This window comes from Lytechinus variegatus, chromosome 8 (genome assembly GCF_018143015.1).
Source record: "Lytechinus variegatus isolate NC3 chromosome 8, Lvar_3.0, whole genome shotgun sequence".
NCBI lineage: Eukaryota > Metazoa > Echinodermata > Echinoidea > Temnopleuroida > Toxopneustidae > Lytechinus > Lytechinus variegatus.
The window spans coordinates 36018506-36039630 of record NC_054747.1 but is presented as its reverse complement, the minus strand read 5'-3'; the positions used below and the strand labels follow the sequence as shown (position 1 = coordinate 36039630).

General features: G+C 33.3%; 1 protein-coding gene across 1 annotated transcript; it reads right to left on the bottom strand.

Annotated features, from left to right (window-relative positions):
* Positions 1–5403: 5403 nt before the first annotated feature.
* On the bottom strand, positions 5404–19886 carry LOC121420848. Its single transcript, XM_041615468.1, has 8 exons — positions 19821–19886; positions 11980–12090; positions 10709–10953; positions 9657–9746; positions 9305–9376; positions 8787–8897; positions 6900–6977; positions 5404–5531 (listed from the first exon to the last, which is right to left on the bottom strand). Exons 3-8 carry the CDS (start codon positions 10811–10813, stop codon positions 5460–5462), a joined length of 528 nt encoding a protein of 175 aa, XP_041471402.1. The 5' UTR covers positions 10814–10953; positions 11980–12090; positions 19821–19886; the 3' UTR covers positions 5404–5459.
* Between the last annotated feature and the right edge of the window lie 1239 nt (positions 19887–21125).

The following is a 21125-nucleotide window of genomic DNA, read 5'->3' as shown; positions in this document are numbered from 1 at the left end:
TGGGGAAGTTACACATTGATGCAGATGTTCGAGCCCTAGCCACGTCTTTCGGGTATAGACGTTAAAGGTCAGTCCCAGGCGTAAATATTCATATTTGATTTATACGCCTGTGACAAAACTCAAATACACACACTAGCAAATAGTTTTTTTTTCTGTAGTGTACATTAGTAAAGAAATATAGACCAAAAAAGTGTAAATCTCCAGAAGATCGCCACAAAAAAAAGAAAATTCACGTCATTACAGTTTAAAACGACTCGTTTCATTAGTAATATGTAAAGCCTATTTCAATTAAAACAAAAGAACGGTGGCCATTTTAATCAATTTATATTTCATAAAATGCAATATTAAATATGAAATTCTATTTAGAATGCACAAACTCAGATTGAAAGATATTGGTGTTTCTTTTTAGTGGATTCCTTGACACTGTGATATTAATGGCAGTGAGACCGTTGACAAGGCTACCACGAACGACACTATGAAACGTTTTAGACGTTGATTTGTCAAATATATCAGTTAACTTACATGCTCACGCTTACTATATTACAATGGTATCTGGCAAGCAAACCAAAATTCCTCTGAAAATGGAAGATTATTATTTGCTATTCATGATAATGATAACACTCAGCCATATACAACAGGTTTTTATCGAAGTGAGGAATGCCACCTTCAACAAATAGAGTAGGTACATGCAAATTGTAACTATTATAATTATGTTAAAAAAGCAACTATCAATTAAAAAGAAATAAACTGAAAACAAAACAATCTACGATTAGAGAAAAGAGAAAAAGTGTAGAGAAGAGGGATGTATTTTTGAAAATATTTTATATGCATGTAATAGAAAGAAAGAAAAAATGGCGTTACATAGAAATTTGTAAAATAAACACCTCGCCGACCAACCTGAATTGCATTTTCTACGAGCAAGTACCGGATTTCCATTCGCATACATGTGCGCAATCGATGCTTTGACTGTAAAGTATAAATCAAAACATTCACCTTTATTTGTGTCACGTTGAAACCACATGTATGCAGCCGATGTAACAATGAGGCCAAGAATCAGGACAGTTAATGTACTTCCGACGATGTATAGAACTTTATGAAAGTTCCAAGGCAAATCGTTACTGCCTATAGTCAAACATAAAATTACACAGATTTTCTTTGTTAAATTCACATTCTTAAACATTACCCGAACTGCGAAGAAAACCATGCCATATATATATATATATATATATATATTGTGTGTGTGTGTGTGTGTGTGTGTGTGTGTGTGTGTGCGTGAGGGTGTGTTGAAATATTTGTTAGAACGCAGCGTATAATGTGGGTAAAAAGACTTTTGTATGGAGAAAGAAATCTGGGGTGGAAGTTATTTTTTGATTATTCCCTAAGTTCAGTTGGAGGAAGGTTAATTTTTCTATGTGATTATGAACTGAAAAAGATAAAAAGTAAGTTGAATATTCCATCTTATTATTTGGAAATGCTAGATGCTTGGCAAAAGATTGATAATTTAAGACATTTCAATGGTTCTAAAAATCCAATCATTTTCAATAATAAGAATATTTGTATAAAAAAAAAAAAATTTGATAAAGATTTATTAGAACGAGGGTTAATTAAGGTTGAACATACCATTGACAATGGACATGTTAAACCAGTCGCATATTTTTTTTAACCTTGGTATGGGAAGTGATCTTTTGTTTACAATAGGTGAAATATATCATGCAATTCCAAGTGATTGGAGAAATGATTTAGGTTCGATACAATTTTGTGACATAGACTTATTTAATTATAATATGAATTTGCTTCTGTTGGGGAGGGAAATTAGCTTTAAGGAGGTATTATCAAGAAAAATATATGAATATTTTATTAAAGAATTGCAAAAGTCATATGATTTACAGATAAGAGATGGACAAAATAATTATAATTATACAGAGAAAGAAATTAGTGAATGTTTTTTTAGACCAAGAATAACATTATTAATTGGAAGACAGAGGGAATTTCAATTTAAGCTTCTGCATTGGGCAATTTACACTAAAGTTAATTTGTTTAGATTTGGATTTGTTGAAGATAATCTCTGTTCGTACTGTAAACTGGAAACGGAAACATATTCACATATTTTTGTCTTGCTTAAAGGTCAAACTGATATGGGAAACTTTGATACAGCGATTTGAATTAGATGAAATAAAGGACTTGAATTGGCGGGATATATTTGTTGGTTTGTCAGGCAATACAAATAGAATAAAAAGTTGTAATACTATTATCTTTATGGTAAAATATATATTATTTATATTTAGAAAGGAGGGGGTTTTACCAACCATTGACGATATACATAAACTTATTTTAGAATATAAGGATCAAGAAAAGAAAATAGCTATTAAAATGGGGAAATTAGGGCGGCACTTGCAAAAATGGGAAACAGTAAAATTGTGACAAGGTTAAGTTGTAAGTCTTTATTTACTTTCAATATATGTAATGCTTCTCCCGTGAGCTTGTTATATTCAAAATTTTTCATCGAATTGTTTTGTACTTTTAAACATGATTTATTTATAATGAGTGTGAGCAGATCTTCTGGGCAGTGTTGTGTTGGGTGTGTGTGTGTGTGTTTGGGTGTGTTTTGTGGTGGGGGGGAGGGGGAAGTTTGGTCTTTAAGCATTTTTATAATAACTGATTTCATTGTTGATTTTTTTTTAAAGATATATATGACTCATGATTTTGTTAAGTTAATGGAAAAAAGTGAAAATATGAAGTGTAAAGTATTATATATGATTTGAAATGTTAAATTGAAATGTTATGTTCATGAAATCAGAATAAAAACATTATTAAAAAAAAAGTTTGTGTGTCTGTGTGAGAGTTTATGTGCGTGTGCATACAACATTTGTTTTGGTCTCTCATTTTTTTTATCTAGATGATTTTCCATACAAGGAAATAACAACTCTATAGTAGGGGATGCTTTTATTTTTGATATTCGATGTTTTATTAACATGAAAATATATGAAACAAAGCGTTATCCTCATCGCATTGTGAATGGAATCAGTCTGATATAAGAAGCCTCTCAAGTGCCACTTTAAATTACGGTAGGGTATGGAATATTGATTAAAAACAGGGAAATTCCATTAAAATGCCTTTGAAAACTTTGTGCGATTTTTGTAAGTATATTCAGTTCTTCCAGTCATTCCGTACCCCCTTCTCTCTCTTTTACTCTCTCCCTCTCTTACACCATGAATTTACATTTCCCAACTAAATTGATAAATTGACCAACTATTTCTTTCTCTGTCATTTAACTCTTCAAATCACTCTCTTGTAATTTTCCCGAATCTCCACTTTTCCTCTATTGATGCCCCCTTCTATCTCTTTATGATGGAACAAATGTACATGAAATTAATAATGATGATGATGATACTGATAATAATAATGAAAATAGTAGTAGTAGTAATAATAATAATAATAATAATAATGATAATAATAATAATGATAATAATAATGATAATACTAAAATGGCAATGACAATAACCACTACAAGAATGTTATAAATGGAAAAATAACGACATTAACTAAAACATCTGGTTTTAGAACGGGCTTTATTGTGCTTTTTCACGTCTTCACGGCTGAACAGTGACGTCATGATTCATGATTAGAAAATTGCTTAGAATCGCCCATTTTAATGTCTAAAATCTCAATTTTCTTTCTGCTCTAGCTCTCCTCAATAATACAGTTATATACCTATCCTGTTAATGATTACAAAAATGCTTGGAATGTTTCGTTTTAGGTCTGAAATTTCAATATTCTTACCGCTCGCGCTTTGCGCTATAATCAATTGCATAGTTATATACCTATCCTCTTCATGATTACAAAAAGTGCATAGAACGTCCAGTTTTTAGGTCAAAATGTCATTTTGTTAGGCGCGTGCTCGCATAATTAGATTACCTCATTGGTAACTGCAAACAGTCCTAAAAACAGGGCCATTTCGATCAGATCAGAACATATATGAAAAATATCTGCTCGCAGTAATTATTTGTTAAATACGCATCTTGTTCAGGATCACAAACATTGCTCAAAACGTTCAATTTTGTAAATTATCGATTGGTAAATAAAATGTCAACCTCACTTTTGGGTAGTGTCACGATCTTTTGATAATAGTAAACACAAGATATAGAAGACAGCAGAGATTAAAATGAGAGCGCAATTATACAAATTTGACTAAAGTGCATAATGGTTTATTAAAGCTTGCAGTGTTTTTATTTCCAAATTAAGAGAAATGATATTTCACTACATTGCTCTTAAAAAAAACAGCTATGATACCTTTGCACGACTCCGTAATGAGGCCTACTCACTTTTTAAAGGAACATTGGTTTTTTACACAAGCTCTAAATTTATGCGCGGATTCTATTAGACAATACAACTTATTTACACTAGTACTAGTATAGTGAGCTTTAGACCAATTTATCATCAATATTCATAGTTCATAGAACTATCAATACATCGTACAGATACAGGGGATCAGGCAAAGTAAATGATGCATACATTTACGTGATAAGGAGTGTTTAGTGCGCCCCCTCCCCTCGCCTCCCTCGCTACTGCTCTGAATTTACATGTTATTCATAGTTGCAAAACTATATGATTGTCCTGTCGAATAGTAATTGAAAGCAGATTGTCCATTTATTCCTTGGAACGATGATGTGACTAGATTGATCACCAGTACTGATATAGATAACATGTCTAGGCTAATTAATTACCCTGGTTACCGCAAGTTACACTTAATCATGTAGTAATCTAGACCAGTAATTCTGAGTTCAAATTGGGCAATCAATAATATGAAACTGTTGCAAACTGATAATACGTTGCCGAGCCAAAACACTTAAAGGGAAAGTCACCCTGAAGTTAGTTCGTTTTAACAAAGCATGTAAACAAAAGTTCGAATTTTGCTTTTTTATGTTAATGCATTAAAAACAGAATATTTATTTTTCTTTGCTAAACTGGTCTAATAATAGGTACTGCATTTAATATTTTAATGATATTTGTTACATTTTATGCATTTGATTATGAACTGACATTGTCAGCCTTCTGAATTATTTTAATTAGACCGAATTGAATCTTAATATTACGTCGCAATATAAAAAAATCCAACTCTTTTTGCATTCTCATAACATAATATGTACATCATATTAAATAGAAAACCATTTTTATTCAGTTCTACACAAAGTATTATCACTCTCGCTCTTCTTAAACAAGATTTGATTGAACTGCGTTTACATCATCATTAATAGGTCAATATGGGTGTAATTGTGCATGTATACACGAACCAGTCATTCTACGGATATTCATCTTTCTAAATGTAGATAATGTGTGGCTGTTGTTGGGTTATCATTGATGATTGTTAATCACCATTGGATTACCCCCCCCCCCCCACATACACTTTTCGCCAGTTTTCAAATTTACACATTGACATATCTTCCTTAAGAATTCTTCGATTATCGCCTCTTGTTATTTCTTTTTTCCGATTTGTCGACCACTGCGTACTCGGCTTCCACTTTATGAGGAATCTGGATGAAAACAGAAAGTTTCGATAAAAAGTATTCTTTGAAGATGAACATGCACTCCAATCATGATGTATTGGATAAAAAACAGGTATTCATGAAAATTAAAGCTGTATGTCAACTCATAAACTTCGGGAAATTCGTTCTCTTGGATCACAAGAAATATTTGAAATCTCAAAAATAAATTGTATGCATGATGATGTTCACATAAAATGCAGCATATATTTTTAAAAAGATGTAGCATACATACAAGATGAACCTGAGAATTTTTATTATTATTCGCATGGCCCTGACATAAAGATGAGGAGTGAAAAATGGGATCTACGGGGATCTAATGCATGCAACATTTCATAATACAAATGGAATTTGGGTAAAATATAAAACTTATTTCAAAATAATTATTATTATCATTCACCTAACAACAAGACAAACTATGGCTCTGGAAAATGTGAACTGATATTTTTTCAAGGAAAAATGATTATCAATGCAGAGGTTCAACCTCTGTAATTTTTCATATAGTCACTGTTAGGCATACATTTATATGTCATTCTTGCAAAAAATCCAATTATCAAAATGCTATAAAATCTTGAAATTTTGGAGGGTGCCGAGGATTGTTTTCTGTTGATCAAATCATCATTGATTTTATGACAAAATGAACATTATAAAAATGAAACCGCACGTTCGCTGCCAAAGTTACAATCGCTTGCAAAGTTACATTCTTGGGAGCCTCATGTCGTGTGATATTATTTATAATGTTCTCAGAGTATTGTATTGCAGAAAATGAATATTGTTGATAACACAGACAGCTAATATGCCTATCTATTGGTGAGTAAAAGAAAGCAAAGTACTCTCGTTTTGTTTCTAAGTACTTCGCAGGGAATAGGCAATTTATTGTCATTATGGATTCGAGAACAATTCAACGTGGATATACTAGGCTATCAACAATGGTATAATGGGTGAATGATTATATACCATGAATGCATAATTTGTTTCAATGAGAGTATCTGCCCGACACACTTCGAACAAAAACAAAAAAAGAATGTTATTGAACAGTTTCGTTATTAAGGTTTGCTGTCAATTACAACTTATTGAGATCACAGCTTGGCAATAAGAAACACCCAAATTTTATTTAGTATAACATAATGAACAACAATCAAAATAATTTAATTTCAGAGTGAACAAGGGCAGTTGAACTATTTTTCAGTATCGATGTGTAAAAAGAAAGAAAATTCCAATCAAATTGTCATTGTATGCATGTTCAGGAACCCCCCTTCCCCTCCCTTCACACAAACTTATTTTAAGCCTTGTTCCGCCTTCCCTGAAATAAAAAAAAACGATGGAAAGTGTTTAGTGTAAACAGGAGTATACTAATACCTTTACCGCTTTGGAATGGGAAACCAACGACTGTCCTTTATTCTCGTCTCCTGGTTTACTCACTACAGCATACTCAGCCTTAAAAACAGTGATAGAGAGACACAAAAGACAATGAAAAACATGCTTTCACTTTTTTTCTGGCCCACATGCCTTTCACCATCGCTTCACAAATGCAATAGCTGCGCACCTTCCAGGTGCAATCTTGCACACTAAGTGAGTGAATGTTCACAAAATTTACATGTTTGCTTCCCGTTTGTACCCGGAAGAGGCCTTCCTAAATCTTTGAACACGGTGAACCTTCTAGGGTGCATACCCTGTTTTGAAACTTTTAAAGATGTGTAAATCTGTAACGATTCCAAGAGATAGAAATCTGCTGTTCCCATTGTGCAAACTATGGCTAGGTGCATCTTTGAAAGAGCATTCACCCAATTTAGCGAGCTACGAATGTTGCATTTGAAGGCCTATTGAATAAAATGCGCCTTGTTTCTTTCATCATTCACGAAAAAGAAAGCGAAATTTATGCAAGAACCAAGTTATGGAGATTGTTCTTTTCCATTTCACTTCTATGTCTGATAAATATCAATTAAGACAAATGCTGAAAGCCTCAAGGTTATTTTTCAACACAGAGTTGGGTGATCGGTTTCATGATTGGAATAGTTAGGATATAGGTTAAATGTTTTACATTAATAATTAAGGCAGAGATTTCAGCAAAATATGCTCTAAAAACATACAAAACTCTCGCCCAAAGTGATCAATCTATTTCCCTATTAGTTTCGTGTTAAGTGTTTTTAAAACCAAGTTTTTTTAAGGTCATAATAAGCAGTACTCTACTTTCCCATTAAACACACGGAATGGTCCCCAATTATAAAATTATGTCGAAGTGTAATACCAGTAGTTTTTTATGTATTTTAACACTGAGGGAACATTTGTTTTACTTCACTTAATTTGCAAATATGCACATTCAAGTGATATACGATAAGCCCGGGACGATTACCTCTGAGGAAAAAAAAGAATATTTCTCAGTTCTTTAGACTTAGCTTCAGTCGATCTCCAATAATTTTTACCTTATACATTGGTTCATAAAATGATTGTCCTGAAATTTAAGATAAAAAATCCTGGATCGTCATCAATTTCAATGTAAGAACTTTTAAAGCGCAAAATCCACTATGTAGAGTGCTCAAGGTGCATACAGAGCTAAGATTTAAATAAAAGAGTTTTTAGAACATTTGTGAAAATTTCGATAGTGGTACAGCTTTTTATGTCTTCAGGAAGGCTATTTCACAAAGTGTGGCATGCAAAACAAAATGATCTTTATAATAATAATAATAATAGCTGGATTTATAAAGCGCTTTTTGCCAGAGGATACAAAGCGCTGTTATTATTACCCCGGCTTTAGCTCGAGCTACCATCACCGGCGCTCAGTGCATGCAAGGAATTACTCCTGCCGGGTACCCATTCACCTCACCTGGGTCATCTAACATCTTTCCCCCAGGTTTTTGAAATTTCAGGAATAACAATGAAGCCAGAAGTGGATGAGCGCAAAGACCTGTTTGGTCTGTAGTAATTGATAAATGAATGACGGTAATATGGTGCTGATCCAAGAATACTATGAAAAGCAAGCAATATTCATGTATGGAAACATTTTTTATTGTGAAGGAATTTAATCATTTGTTTTTTTCTTTTCAAATGTGCAAAAAGATTTAAGCAAACTCGCATTAAAATAATTGATAGTTAGGGTCTTGAATGTTCCTTCCCTCTAAACATAATTACCACTTACATATATCATAATTCTACCATAAAATCATATTGTGAAATTAATTTTTATTTTAGTGTGGTAACGAACTTTGATGGGGATCCATTTTTATAGTCACATTGATTTTGATTTACCAGGCCCGTGTTTGTCTCCCGATAAACGTGTGGTACTGTTGCACTAGCTGTTAGATGACATGTATTTAGTAGGTCATAATCTGAGTCGTCGGCGTCGCTGTCGTAGATTTGCTGCAGAGGGGAACAATATATAACAATCAAATGTTAATTGCAAGGGTAATGATTTGCTGTCTCCATGTGATTATTTCTGGAGTTGTGAATTTATACAGAGCAAAAGAAGTTATTATCATGGAGAAGAAAAATAGAAAAATGACTATTAGGTGTAGCCGGTAACTCATCGATAGACACGGTGACGGTTGAACTTGAGGATCCATGCCCAGTTTGGTACCCCCCCAAACTGACAAAATGAAATTTGTGCAAATGAAGATCACCATAATCTTCAAAGTCATGACAGTGTTGAAATCTGATTCAAGCTTGGATCTATTCTGCTCATAAAAAATGGTTAGAAAATTGTCTGTCCCATTAAATTTCAAGTCGATCTACATGATCAACAAGCAAAGTATATTAGAGTTTGTTACCTTCTGTGGTTGGTGCCTTGATGGTGTCATCTGTTTGTTGGTGTTTGGTCGACTGACCTGTGCATATTCCGCCTTTGAAGAACGACACAATTAAATACGTCACAAATGTTCAAACCACTGAACTTACTTGGCAATAAAATATAATCACGAATAAAGATTTTATTCTTTTTAATTTGTACTCTTAATTGCTTTGAAAAAAAACGTAACATAATCAAATAGCAAGAAACTAATGACATCATTCATGTTGTTATGAATTCTACTTCACCCCATGCCAAGCTATATTGCATCGAATCTTTATTTGGACAACACACTTCGACTCTTGGACACATGCAAATCACCACACCATATTTACCAATCCATTCGTTGTTTCCCTGTACACATGTGGAACTGCCCAAGGGGATCCGTGGTTGAGCAAGTCATAATCCGTTTCAATATCCGATTCCTTGATCAGAAATAAAGGAAACAAAAACACAGCTTGAAATTTAGCACCTTCGAAAACTGTTCGTCGGGTTATACTTGGCCTTACGAACGGAAACTAGTAACAGTAAAAGAATCCAATAGTCTCGCAAGAATAGAGCACGATTTTTATTAATTTTATTATATCTCTATTTATATACCCCACTGCAAAGAAAATATCAAATACAACCACAAAATGGATTAATGCTTTTCACGAATAAATCAATAAGATCATTTCCCTCCTTTCAATAGTTGTTTGTCTTAAAGAACTCCTATTTTGCATTATGAATTATATATCTTTGGTTTAAAATAAGCTTGACAAAATGAGGGCTCGTAAGGCATGCAAGTGTGCGATAATCGTTTCCATTGGATGACATGTCTAGGAAAGTCAATTTGATTTAACCCATCAAGTCATTTGACAGGCCGGGATGAAATATTTTCCGTTGTCTGTACGAACTCATTATGCGTCTTAATTTCCAATGACACTAGTCTTCTGGAAAATGTATTGAATAGAGGCTAAACAAGTTTATTTAATCATTTTATTTTTACTTTTTTTTCGGGGGGGGGTGCAAATTGATCAGATGTGGATAGCTTAAAATTCCGTTACTCTGTCTACGCAGAGTAACTGCTTCATAAAGTATTTGAAAAGTATTTGAACAGTTACCAAGAATCTAGATGTATTTGTCATTTGACTCAACCAAATTGCGATTGTCCACTCTTCAAATAAAAAGCGCGTTCCTGTTTGAAAAGTGTATTCAGTCAAATAAAACACGGGATGATATTTAGATATAAACGAAATCGTGGCTTTGTACAAACATCAAAATCTTTACAAAAATTGAATGTATGTTATTTGAAATATAATGACAACTTTATAATAATAATAAGAAGAAGAAGAAGAAGAAAACATATCAAAGGCCAAATATGTAGAATGATTACACAAGAACAAACCTCATTCATTCGGCTTTTCACGAGTCCCTCCCCCGAACCTCTGACAGTGTCTTCGGATACCGGTACCAGGGACCGCATTGGAATATCAGGTGGGGCGGAAGGCATTTGTCTCTGTAGCAGAGAGGTTGACCGGTCAGGAAGCGGAGGATGACCAGGTGGGGTTGGTGGCAATGTCCTTCTCCTGTCTTGTGGTGGACTCGATCTGATGGCATTTCTTATAAATTCGGTTTTTCTAGAACTCCTTACTACAAATGGAAAAGAGAAGAAATTCGTTAGTCGGGGTCCCATGCTCGTCAGAAATGAACTCGGGACCGTATCTGTATTTTGTAGATTCAGGTCGTTTGCATGATACATACATACATATATATATATATATATATATATATATCCTCGGGACCACACGTGAATTGGTGCAGATATGAAAACACGAGAGCAAGTTGAACAAAAACTTGAAAAACGTATGGACGGGACCTCATATCATTTGACCTTTTAACCTATAGATAACCTTTGACCCCGATCATAGTCATGAACACACATGGGATATTACCAAATAATTATACCAAGTGTAAACACAATTGATGCATAAATAAAGAAATGATACCAAGTTGAATAGAAATTGACCATTCGTGACCTTTGACCCCATCATCTTCAACAAGACACATGCAGCACTACCCAATGATCATTTTAATCATGGTGAAATAAAGAAATGAGAGCAATTAACTTGCACACAAACTTAAATAAAATGGATGAACATGACTTCGTTGACTGTTTAACCCCTAGCTATGCTAGATGACGTTTGACCCCATCATGCCCATCATGAACATAATAAAAAATAAAGAAATGAGAGCAACATGAACAAAAACCTTGACAGCCCCCCCCCAAAAAAAAAAAAAAGAAAAAGAAAAAGAAAACAGCCCAACGGACGAACAGACCAGCAGGATAAGTTATTACTTCATGTCGGTCTGTGCCGAACTTCGTTCAGGTGAGACATAAAAGGAAACTTGGACATAGTTTAAATGATTGATGATGACCAGCCACAAAGAAAACAATGGGGAATGTTCTTTGTAAATAGCCAAAACAATAATTCGGCCTTCAAAAGCAAAGTTAGACATATTACTATTAGGGGTGTCGGGTTGTAGGTAGTAGATTTTCTTAAAGTTCGGAATATATTTGAAAAATAATATATAGCCAAAACAAAGCACGTCCGAAAAATGAATTAGAATTGGCAAGCCAATAATTCTGTCAGTATTTTCAGGTTTTAAATTTCTTACCAGCTCGTTTCTTCCTGTAGAAAATAAAACCGCCTACAATGTAAATAAGGAGAACCACCAGGCCTGAACAGCCTCCGATGAGAATGGCAGTGAGATTTGTTTTTCGATTACCTTTAGGGGGAACAAATATGATAAGTTTGAAATTAAAAAATGGTTAAATGGATGGCGAGTGAGAAGAAGAAAGACAGACTGATGGGATTAATTAATAAATATTTTACCAGGGTTGAACAAATACCAGTTTGCCCAAATAATTACCCAGATAAAATATGCTAAACAAACTCGATTTCTTCAATATGAATATCTGCAAAGCATAGCATGCTGTGTGTTAGGTTGTCTTAGGCAATATAATAATTAATCATAATAATAATGATAATGATAATAAAATAATAACATGCTAATAAACTGGGTTCTACATTATCCCTTTCCAGTTCAGTTTATCACGATATTCCGTTTTGCGCTTTATCAGTTTTAGTCAGCTACGTTCTCTGATTATGAATTCCAACAAACATTCACTTAAGTGTCATTTTTTTTTAGGTCAGTAGAACATGAACGCATACACCAAGCATACATGGTTCCATGACATTTGCTCCGGCGACAATTGCTCCGATGGAAAATCTATAAAACCTAACTTCCAAAACTAAATAAACCCTAATCTTAATCATTACAATATTCTGAACCATAAACTCCATCACAATCCACACTCTTATACTATGCCTTCTGAGATATTAAGACCGGAGCAATTGTCGCAGGAGCATATGTCGTGTCACCGCGTACACACCTCCAATATATGTGTAAATATATATCGTGTGATACAGCCAAATAAAACAAATAAAGTTTATAAAAGTCCAGGAAAACATCTAACTTGGTGATCAGTACGGTCTATGATCATCATTTACAATTCAAAAGCGTAGATGCATTGTTGTGTAATAAACAAATTTAGACACAAATTTTATATACACATATGAATAATGTTCGCTAAAATACATATATGCACACATGCAGGCGCGCACACACGCAAAGAAAAATGACGCAGATGAAAAAAGATATATATACACTGTACCAATTGTGGTAACGATATCAAAATGAATCCGAACAGAATCCAATAAAATTACCACCAAATAAAATTGTATGTATGTGTAGATGAAAAGAAAAGTGTCAAATAGCTCTGTAAGAACATGTGTAATTGCCTAAAAATAAGCAAAATAAGCACGAACTTCATTCAAATGTCGGGTATTTTTCGAAGCATGCAATTTCAATGCATTCTCACATACACTGCCCCCCCCCCCCCACCCCCGACATGAAATATGCTTTTCTGTGTTAGTGATCATCAGAATTACGGATCGTGAGATAAGATATAGTGCTAGATATAAAACAAGTTAATATCATACATCATACTACCTTCAAAATAAAGTTTAGGACCTCATTAACCCCCCCCACACCACCTCCTATTTCTTTTTTTCTTGTATGTTTTCTTGATGTTTGTATAAGTTGCATAGTCCTACCTTACCTTGTCTAGGATTACATGCATGTACTACGTTTGGTATTGATTTATGTTTTCTTTTATACATGTATGTGTTTTACTTGTGTATGTTTTTTTTCAAACGTGTACACTGAAACTCCATGAAAGAACAGCCTGTGGCTGAAGAGGGCCATCCAGCACACGAGTGAAGATAAATAAATCATGCTTGGAGTTGAAAGTTCCAAGTTTATTTCATTTAATACTAATCATAAAATCAAACCATTGCGCAAGATTATCACTAGACACTAAGCTTCAAAATAATACTCCCAAAGTAACACCATGAAGCATGGAAACCACCAGGATATTCTGTACCCTCTTCAGCATGGCTTTAGACAACACATGTCATGTGAGCTACAATTGTTAGGACTGGTAAGCGATCTGACCAACAACCTTCAAGATGGAAAGCAGACAGACATCTTAGTGCTGGACTTTAGCAAGGAATTTGATAAGGTCGGTCACCAGCGCCTTCTCCAGAAACTGGAGTTCTATGGAGTTAGAGGACATAACAACCGCTGGATTGCTAACTTTCTTCATAACAGGAAATAGCAAGTGCTCCTGGATGGTCGTAGTCCATCTCAAGTCGACGAAACTTCAGGCGTGCCACAGGGCTCTGTCATCGGCCCCTGTCTCTTTCTCTACTACATCATTGACCTGCCTGATCAACTCAAGTCAAGAGTTTTGACCGTTTGCTGATGATGCTATCATCTACCTCACAGTTCAGTCAGATGCTGATGCTGACCACCTACAACAAGACCTCAACAGATTATGTACGTGGACCAGTAAGTGGATGATGGAATTGAACACCTATAAGTGTGAAGTCATCACAGTCACCAGGAAGCGAAACAGGATTGTACACCAGTACAAACTCAAAGATGCTATCCTCACTCCTGTAGAAGCAACAAAATATCTTGGCGTCACTATCACATCAGACCTGAAGTGGAACAGTCACATCAGCAATGTTTGTCAAAAGGCTAACAACACCCTTGCCTTCCTACGAAGAAACCTGCCAGTAAACTCTCCCAAGTTGAAGCTACAGCATACCAATCACTCGTCAGACGTTTGGTGGAATATGCATCTACTGTCTGGGATTCATCAACCTCCAAGAACATCTACAAGCTTGAAATATGATTTTTATGGCAAGCACAATGACAAAAAACATAGTATCAATGCTTATATCAGTGTTCTGCTCAGTGATTAAAAGACTCAATTGATTAAAAGACAGCCTGATTTAAACATACATATGCATTGGAAAATATAAATTCTTGCCCGTTTTTTTTTATATGAATCCGTTAATAGATATTGATCCAGATTTAAATATGTTTAATTTTGTAAACACAAGTACTTCTATTTACACACCAAATGACTTTAATATGAAGTTTCATAAACATCTTGGGCTGAGTATACTGCACATAAATGCTCGTAGTCTTCAGAAAAACTTTGTGAAAAAAAACAGAATTTATATCAACAATTTATATACTATTTTCAATTATTGCAGTTTCTGAAACGTGGATTACTGATATACCACTTTTACCTTTTAAGCTGGAAGGCTATACATTTTTTTTATTCCAACAGGGTCTTTTGTCGAGGAGGAGGTGTAGGTTTTTTTGTATCATATAAGTTGAAATACCGAATAAGAAATATTGCTTATGAGAATGAGGTTAATGATTATGAATATTTATTTATTGATGTCTTAAATCTTTATAACATTGAAACTACAGTTGGAGTTTTATATAGAAAACCAAGTGGTAATGTTGACGAGTTCTTTAAATTTTATGAAGACATGTAATGTAAGCTTAAATGTGAACATTGCAATTTGTATATTGCTGGGGATTTTAACTCTTCATGCGTTACGTTCGCATTATTGCACATCCGTAGGCGTGTTTCGTTCGCATTTTTGCACAACCACACATTTCCCATAGACGTCCCCTGTCCCATTGTTTTTCGAACAATTGCATGCCCCGGAACATGCCTAGCTACATACCGATCGCGCGTGCGACATTAGTTTAGCGTTCGACGGATTATCGCAGTTTACAAATTACAGAATCGTTGAGTTTTCCCCAAAAATCAATACATCCTGATCACAGCCAGGAAGTTCATTGAAAAAGGAGAGGATAAAATCAATAAAACCCTCCTCACAAACAATACCATGGCCAGGTTTATTGTTATGAGTCTGTGACTAATGGCACGAATGTGAATGAGACCCTAAAATAATGCAACACAGAGGGGGTTTACAGGTGAACGCATGAAGAGTTAACATCGACATCTTAAAACATTTTAATAATTCTGATGCTACCAATTTTCGAGTATCAATTCTTCTTATGGTCTCATACCCCTCATTAAAATTCCGACTCGTATTACTGCCAATACTACTTCTCTAATTGACAATGTTTTTACCAATGTTATAAATTGTATTAATCATAGTTGAAGTTTTAGTGTGGATATTTCTGACCGCTTGCCAGTTTTTCATCTTTCTCAAATCGAATATAATTCAAACGATGCATGTAATTCTAAAATATTATCTCGCAAGATTACGAAAGATGGTATTGATTCATTGATTGCAGAATTGTATGTTACAGAATGGTCTTCAATATATTGTTGTTTGTAAATGAATCTTATGATTTGTTTTTATCCAAATTACTTAATGCATTTGACAAACATTTACCTTTACGTTAAATGTAACGATAAGAAACATCACATCCGTAAACCAGGGATCACCCCTGAAATTCTACGTTATATTAGGAAAAAGAATAAGCTTTTGAATAGAATTATTTATATGAAAGATGCTTTGTTGCGATTTAAATTAGTTACAGATAACTTATGCACTTTTTGTAATAATAATGAAGAAACTATTATGCATATTTTTTGTTTTTGTGCCCACACAAACGAAATATGGTCTCAACTCGAAATCTGGTTTTCTCGTAACAATTTGCACATCAAAATTTTAAATCAGAATAAATTATTCGGTTTTTACGGAAACAATAATGGAGCTCTTAATTGTATTTTGATAATAGTTAGAAAACAAATTTTTGCAGCAAAATGCAAACACTGTCTTCCAGTTTTCGACCATATTTTGTCTGAAATAAAATCTTATTATAGTATGGAAAAGTATATATATAAACAAATCTGAAAGAGAAGAAATTCATAAAAAGGTGGTCATCTTTCATTTTATTACATTGAATCTCTCAGATAACATTCTAAAACACACGCACGCACGCAGGCACATATATGTATATATATGTGTGTGTGTGTGTCTGTGTGTGTGGGTATATATCTTGTATGAATTTTTTTTCTATCATTTGCATTTTGATTTTTCGTTTTTTATACAAATAATATGACAATTTCATGGAATATTGTAATGTACATATTTAACCTGTGTGTCATATACTGTGTTAATCATTCAATTATGTATTGTTTGAAAATATGTATTATAATGATTTCAATAAAGGAACCCTGTGGAAGGGTTAAAAAGAAAAAAAAAAAAAAAAAAAAAGAATAAGCTTTACAAAATATTTTTGAATCATCGTTCTTTATCTCATGAAAAAAAAAAATTAGAAACAAAGTAATTTAGATTTTGAGGAACGCAAAAAAAAAATCATTTTACTCCAATAAATTAAACAATTATCATAATGATGTCAAAGGCACATGGTCTGTTTTGAATAACATACTGAGAAAACAAAGAAATCTCTTCCTAAGTATTTTATATTTGATGATAAACGTGTCGATGATCCACAGAAAATTGCGAATGATTTTAATAATCATTTCATTAATTCATGTGCCAAGGCAATTGATTTATTACTTCAAGACAATAGTTATTTATCTTCTGATTTCAAAGATTATCTCACAACTCCAAGTGCTGTTTCGTTATATTTAACACCGGTAAATGAAACTGAAATTATTTAAACTTGTAAAACACAAAAAAAATACTAAGTCATGTGGGTTTGACTCTATTAGCACTGTTGTTTTAACCAGTTACACATATTTTAATCAATATTTAGCTACTGGAATTGTTCCAGACAAACTGAAAATTGCTAAAAATTGTTCCTATTTATAAAAAAAGATGATTGTCATAATTTTGAAAATTACAGACCTTTTTCAATTTTACCTTCTCTGTCAAAAATAATATAAAAGTGTATGCACAAACGTCTTTATTCCTATTTGAATAATAGTCAATATGGTTTCCGTTCAAACCATTCAACTGTACATGCTTTGATTAATTTACAAGACAAAATAATTGGAGCCATAAAAAATAACAACTTTGGAATAGGTCTGTTTATGGACCTTTCCAAAGCTTTTGATATTGTGAATCATGACATTCTTTTATACAAGCTGAAATATTATGGTGTGAGGGGCATAGCACGTCAATTGTTTCAGAGTTATTTACTAAACCGTTATCAATTTACTGTTTTTATGAATATTCAGTTTATATTCGTTTTATGGTAAATAATGGAGTTCCCCAGGGGTCTATTCTCGACCCTTGCTTTTCTTAAATGACATAGCTAAATCCTCTGGTAATTTTGATTTTACAATGTATGCAGATGACGCAACAATATTTTATACGCAACCTAACCTTTTAAACTTAGAACAAAACTTTAATTTCGAATTGACTAAAGTGTGTAATTGGTTTAAAACTATTAGACTCATAAATAAAAAGAAGACCAATTTCATGATATTTTCTTCACATAACTTAGCTGATATTTCAAACACGTTGACTGGCATTACCATTTCCATTGATTCAATTCTTCTAAATAGGGTAACTTTTGTAAATTTTCCTGGAATCTATATTGACTGTAATTTAAAATTGGATACCAATGTTAACAATGTTATTTGCAAAGTATCCAGATGTATTGGTATTTTATTTAAGCTTAAATACTATCTTTCAAATCATTCTTTGATTTCAATTTTTTATGCTCTTACATGTATATTACCATATTTATCGTATTGTGTCAGCCTTTGGAGTAATTGTACTAAGTTGAAAATAAACACCTTATTTAGATTACAAAAAAAGCTTTGCGAATTTGCACCAACAGCCATTACCTTGCCCATTCTGCTCCTCTCTTTATAAAACTCGAAACGTTGAATATAAGTGATTTATATCTGTATCAAACAGCAGTGTTGGGTTACTTGTATTTTCACAATCTACTTCCATATAGCATTTCTACTATGTTCCCTTCAAATCTTAATGTTCACAATTACAATACAAGAAGTCTATATAATTTTCATCGTTGGAAAGTTTTATTACCAAATTATATTTCTCTTTTAATAACCAAAACTCATTTCAAAAACATTTGAAAACATTCTTTTATTTTTTTATAAATACTGATATGTACATGTACCCCAAGTAGTGCATGTATTGCCATATTTTTTTGTCGATGTTCCTCTGACACATTTCATTAACACATAATATATTTTATTGTATTAGCTATAGATATCAGGGAATTTATTTTACAGGGCCACATGGCCTTATTTTAGTTTCCCTTTTTTCATTTTCAAATATTTCAGCATGTATTTACCCTTTCTTGTTTTCATTGAAAGGCATTCTGTAAACTGTTTATATGTATTTTACTTTTATGAATGTATATTATTGCATGTATTTAATTTGTATTGTAATGAACTGTTTTTATATGATTATGGAAAAAAAATGATCAAACAAAATAAAATAAAAAAACGCGTTTTGCAATCAATATTACTTTTGCTAATAAAGATTACTGCTGCATTTTTCATTAATAATAATAATAGTAATAATAATAATAATAATAATAATGATGATAATAATAATAATGATAATAATAATAATATGCATTCGTATAGCGCTATCTATCTAGAAATATTCTATTTCGAGGTGCGATGTTATTATTACCCCTGCTTTAGCTCGAGCTGCCTTTCAGCGCTCGTGCATTCAAGGAATGAATCTTGCCGGGTGCCAATTCACCTCACCTGGGTTGAGTGCAGCACAATGTGGATAAATTTCTTGCTGAAGGAAATTACGCCATGGCTGGGATTCGAACCCACGACCCTCTATTTCAAGGTCAAAAGACTAATCCACTATTCCGCAAAGCTCCAAAATGCTTTATCTTATGCTTCTTTATTGTATTTATGTCTAAATTGTGTTATCGCTCCTCTGCTAGAAACCTGTCACTTTGCAAAGTACTGTATTGTCGTATTGTAAGTATTTTATTAAGTATTGTACATTTATTTTGATTTGACAATAAATACCATAGCCCCTGCAAAATATAATGATCTCCATCTACTCATGCGGAAGCAGTTATTACAAATTGGCGTATTTAATCATACATGTATTTGGCAAAGGAAAAAAAATATCAACCTTTTGCTTCTTCATCAGTTGCCGGACTTGAATTACTTTCCTCAGAAGTTGTCGCAAGATGTTTACTTTGGGGAGATGTTCCTACATATTTGGGGAAATATAAAAAGCATGACAATTTCATGATCTTAACGTGCCATTCAAAATATTATGAACTATATATACGATCTCTTGAATGAATTAAATCCTGTATGCTGATTTGCTAAATTACTTTCATGTGACATTATTTTCACTATTTTGTGATGATGTTGAAAATGAAGCGCCCACTGACAAAATATACTATTCCATCACGTTAATAATGGCATATTGCGCTATTCCATCATTTTCGTCACAGATCATTGACACATATCATTCAATATCTACACTACACTGCTAGACAAACAATTTCAAAATGAACTGAAAAGGCATATTTTGAGAACGTTATGTTGGATTGATTAACAAGACACTTTTCTCACTAAACACATATTTCGGGCGCGAAGTATAGCGGAAATTTGTTTTAGACCTGAAAATGGGACATCCGAACTATGATTACTCATACATATCATTACTAGTTTGCATCAACAGAATACCAAATACGCAACGTTATATTCTGTATAAATTGACCAAAGAATATGTTTGCGATTGTTTGTACTAATTCATAGAAATATTACTACACTAACAAACAAATAATACCATGAATACCGCTGTAAGTAATATATTCATCTGCTTCACATACAGATTTAGAAACAAATCCCTAGTTTCGGTAGAAGGCCTATGCTAGTTGTACATGTAAATTATAGCTTATAGCTTAATTTAAATTAAACAAATTGAAAGAATGCTTTCAGTCTTCGAAATGTCGTGAAACTCATTCTTTATAGGCGTTACACGTGTACCATAGTTGTGATTTCCTTATCGCAATGTATTTAGCTCTTAACCCTAAAAAGACTGGGGGCATGATTCCCCCCCCCCCACCAATGCTTCGCGCGGTATTTCCGAAATGCAAAAAAAAATTAAGCCTTTTTTTCTTTAAAGACTAGCGCAACTTTTTGAAACCCGAATTGCTACATCCGAGTATAGCATCGCAACGCCCTATGACTTTTACGAGACATTGCCAAGCCCTAATGGCTCATTTTTTTTTTAATATTTTTTTGTTCAAACTTGGGGAGATAAGATTCGTAAAAGGGTGATTATTTTTCGTTGTTCGTTGTAATTGTTTTGCTGAATTGATTTTGGGTTTGTTAAATGGTCTGTAATAGTTTACATTGAGAAACAATGAAGAACAAAACATGAAGAAAAAATGCATAACAAATTCTAAGAACAGAGATATAC

Bases quoted from the DNA above. Each gene is read 5' to 3' on its own strand.
- LOC121420848 (XM_041615468.1), bottom strand. From the start codon at position 10,813: ATGCCTTCCGCCCCACCTGATATTCCAATGCGGTCCCTGGTACCGGTA. The intron at 9,747-10,708 runs GTTTGTTCTTGT...TTTCTGATCAAG, and splicing joins TGAAAAGCCGAATGAATGAG to GAATCGGATATTGAAACGGA. The intron at 5,532-6,899 runs GTATTAGTATAC...GTTTTCATCCAG, and splicing joins CCCATTCCAAAGCGGTAAAG to ATTCCTCATAAAGTGGAAGC.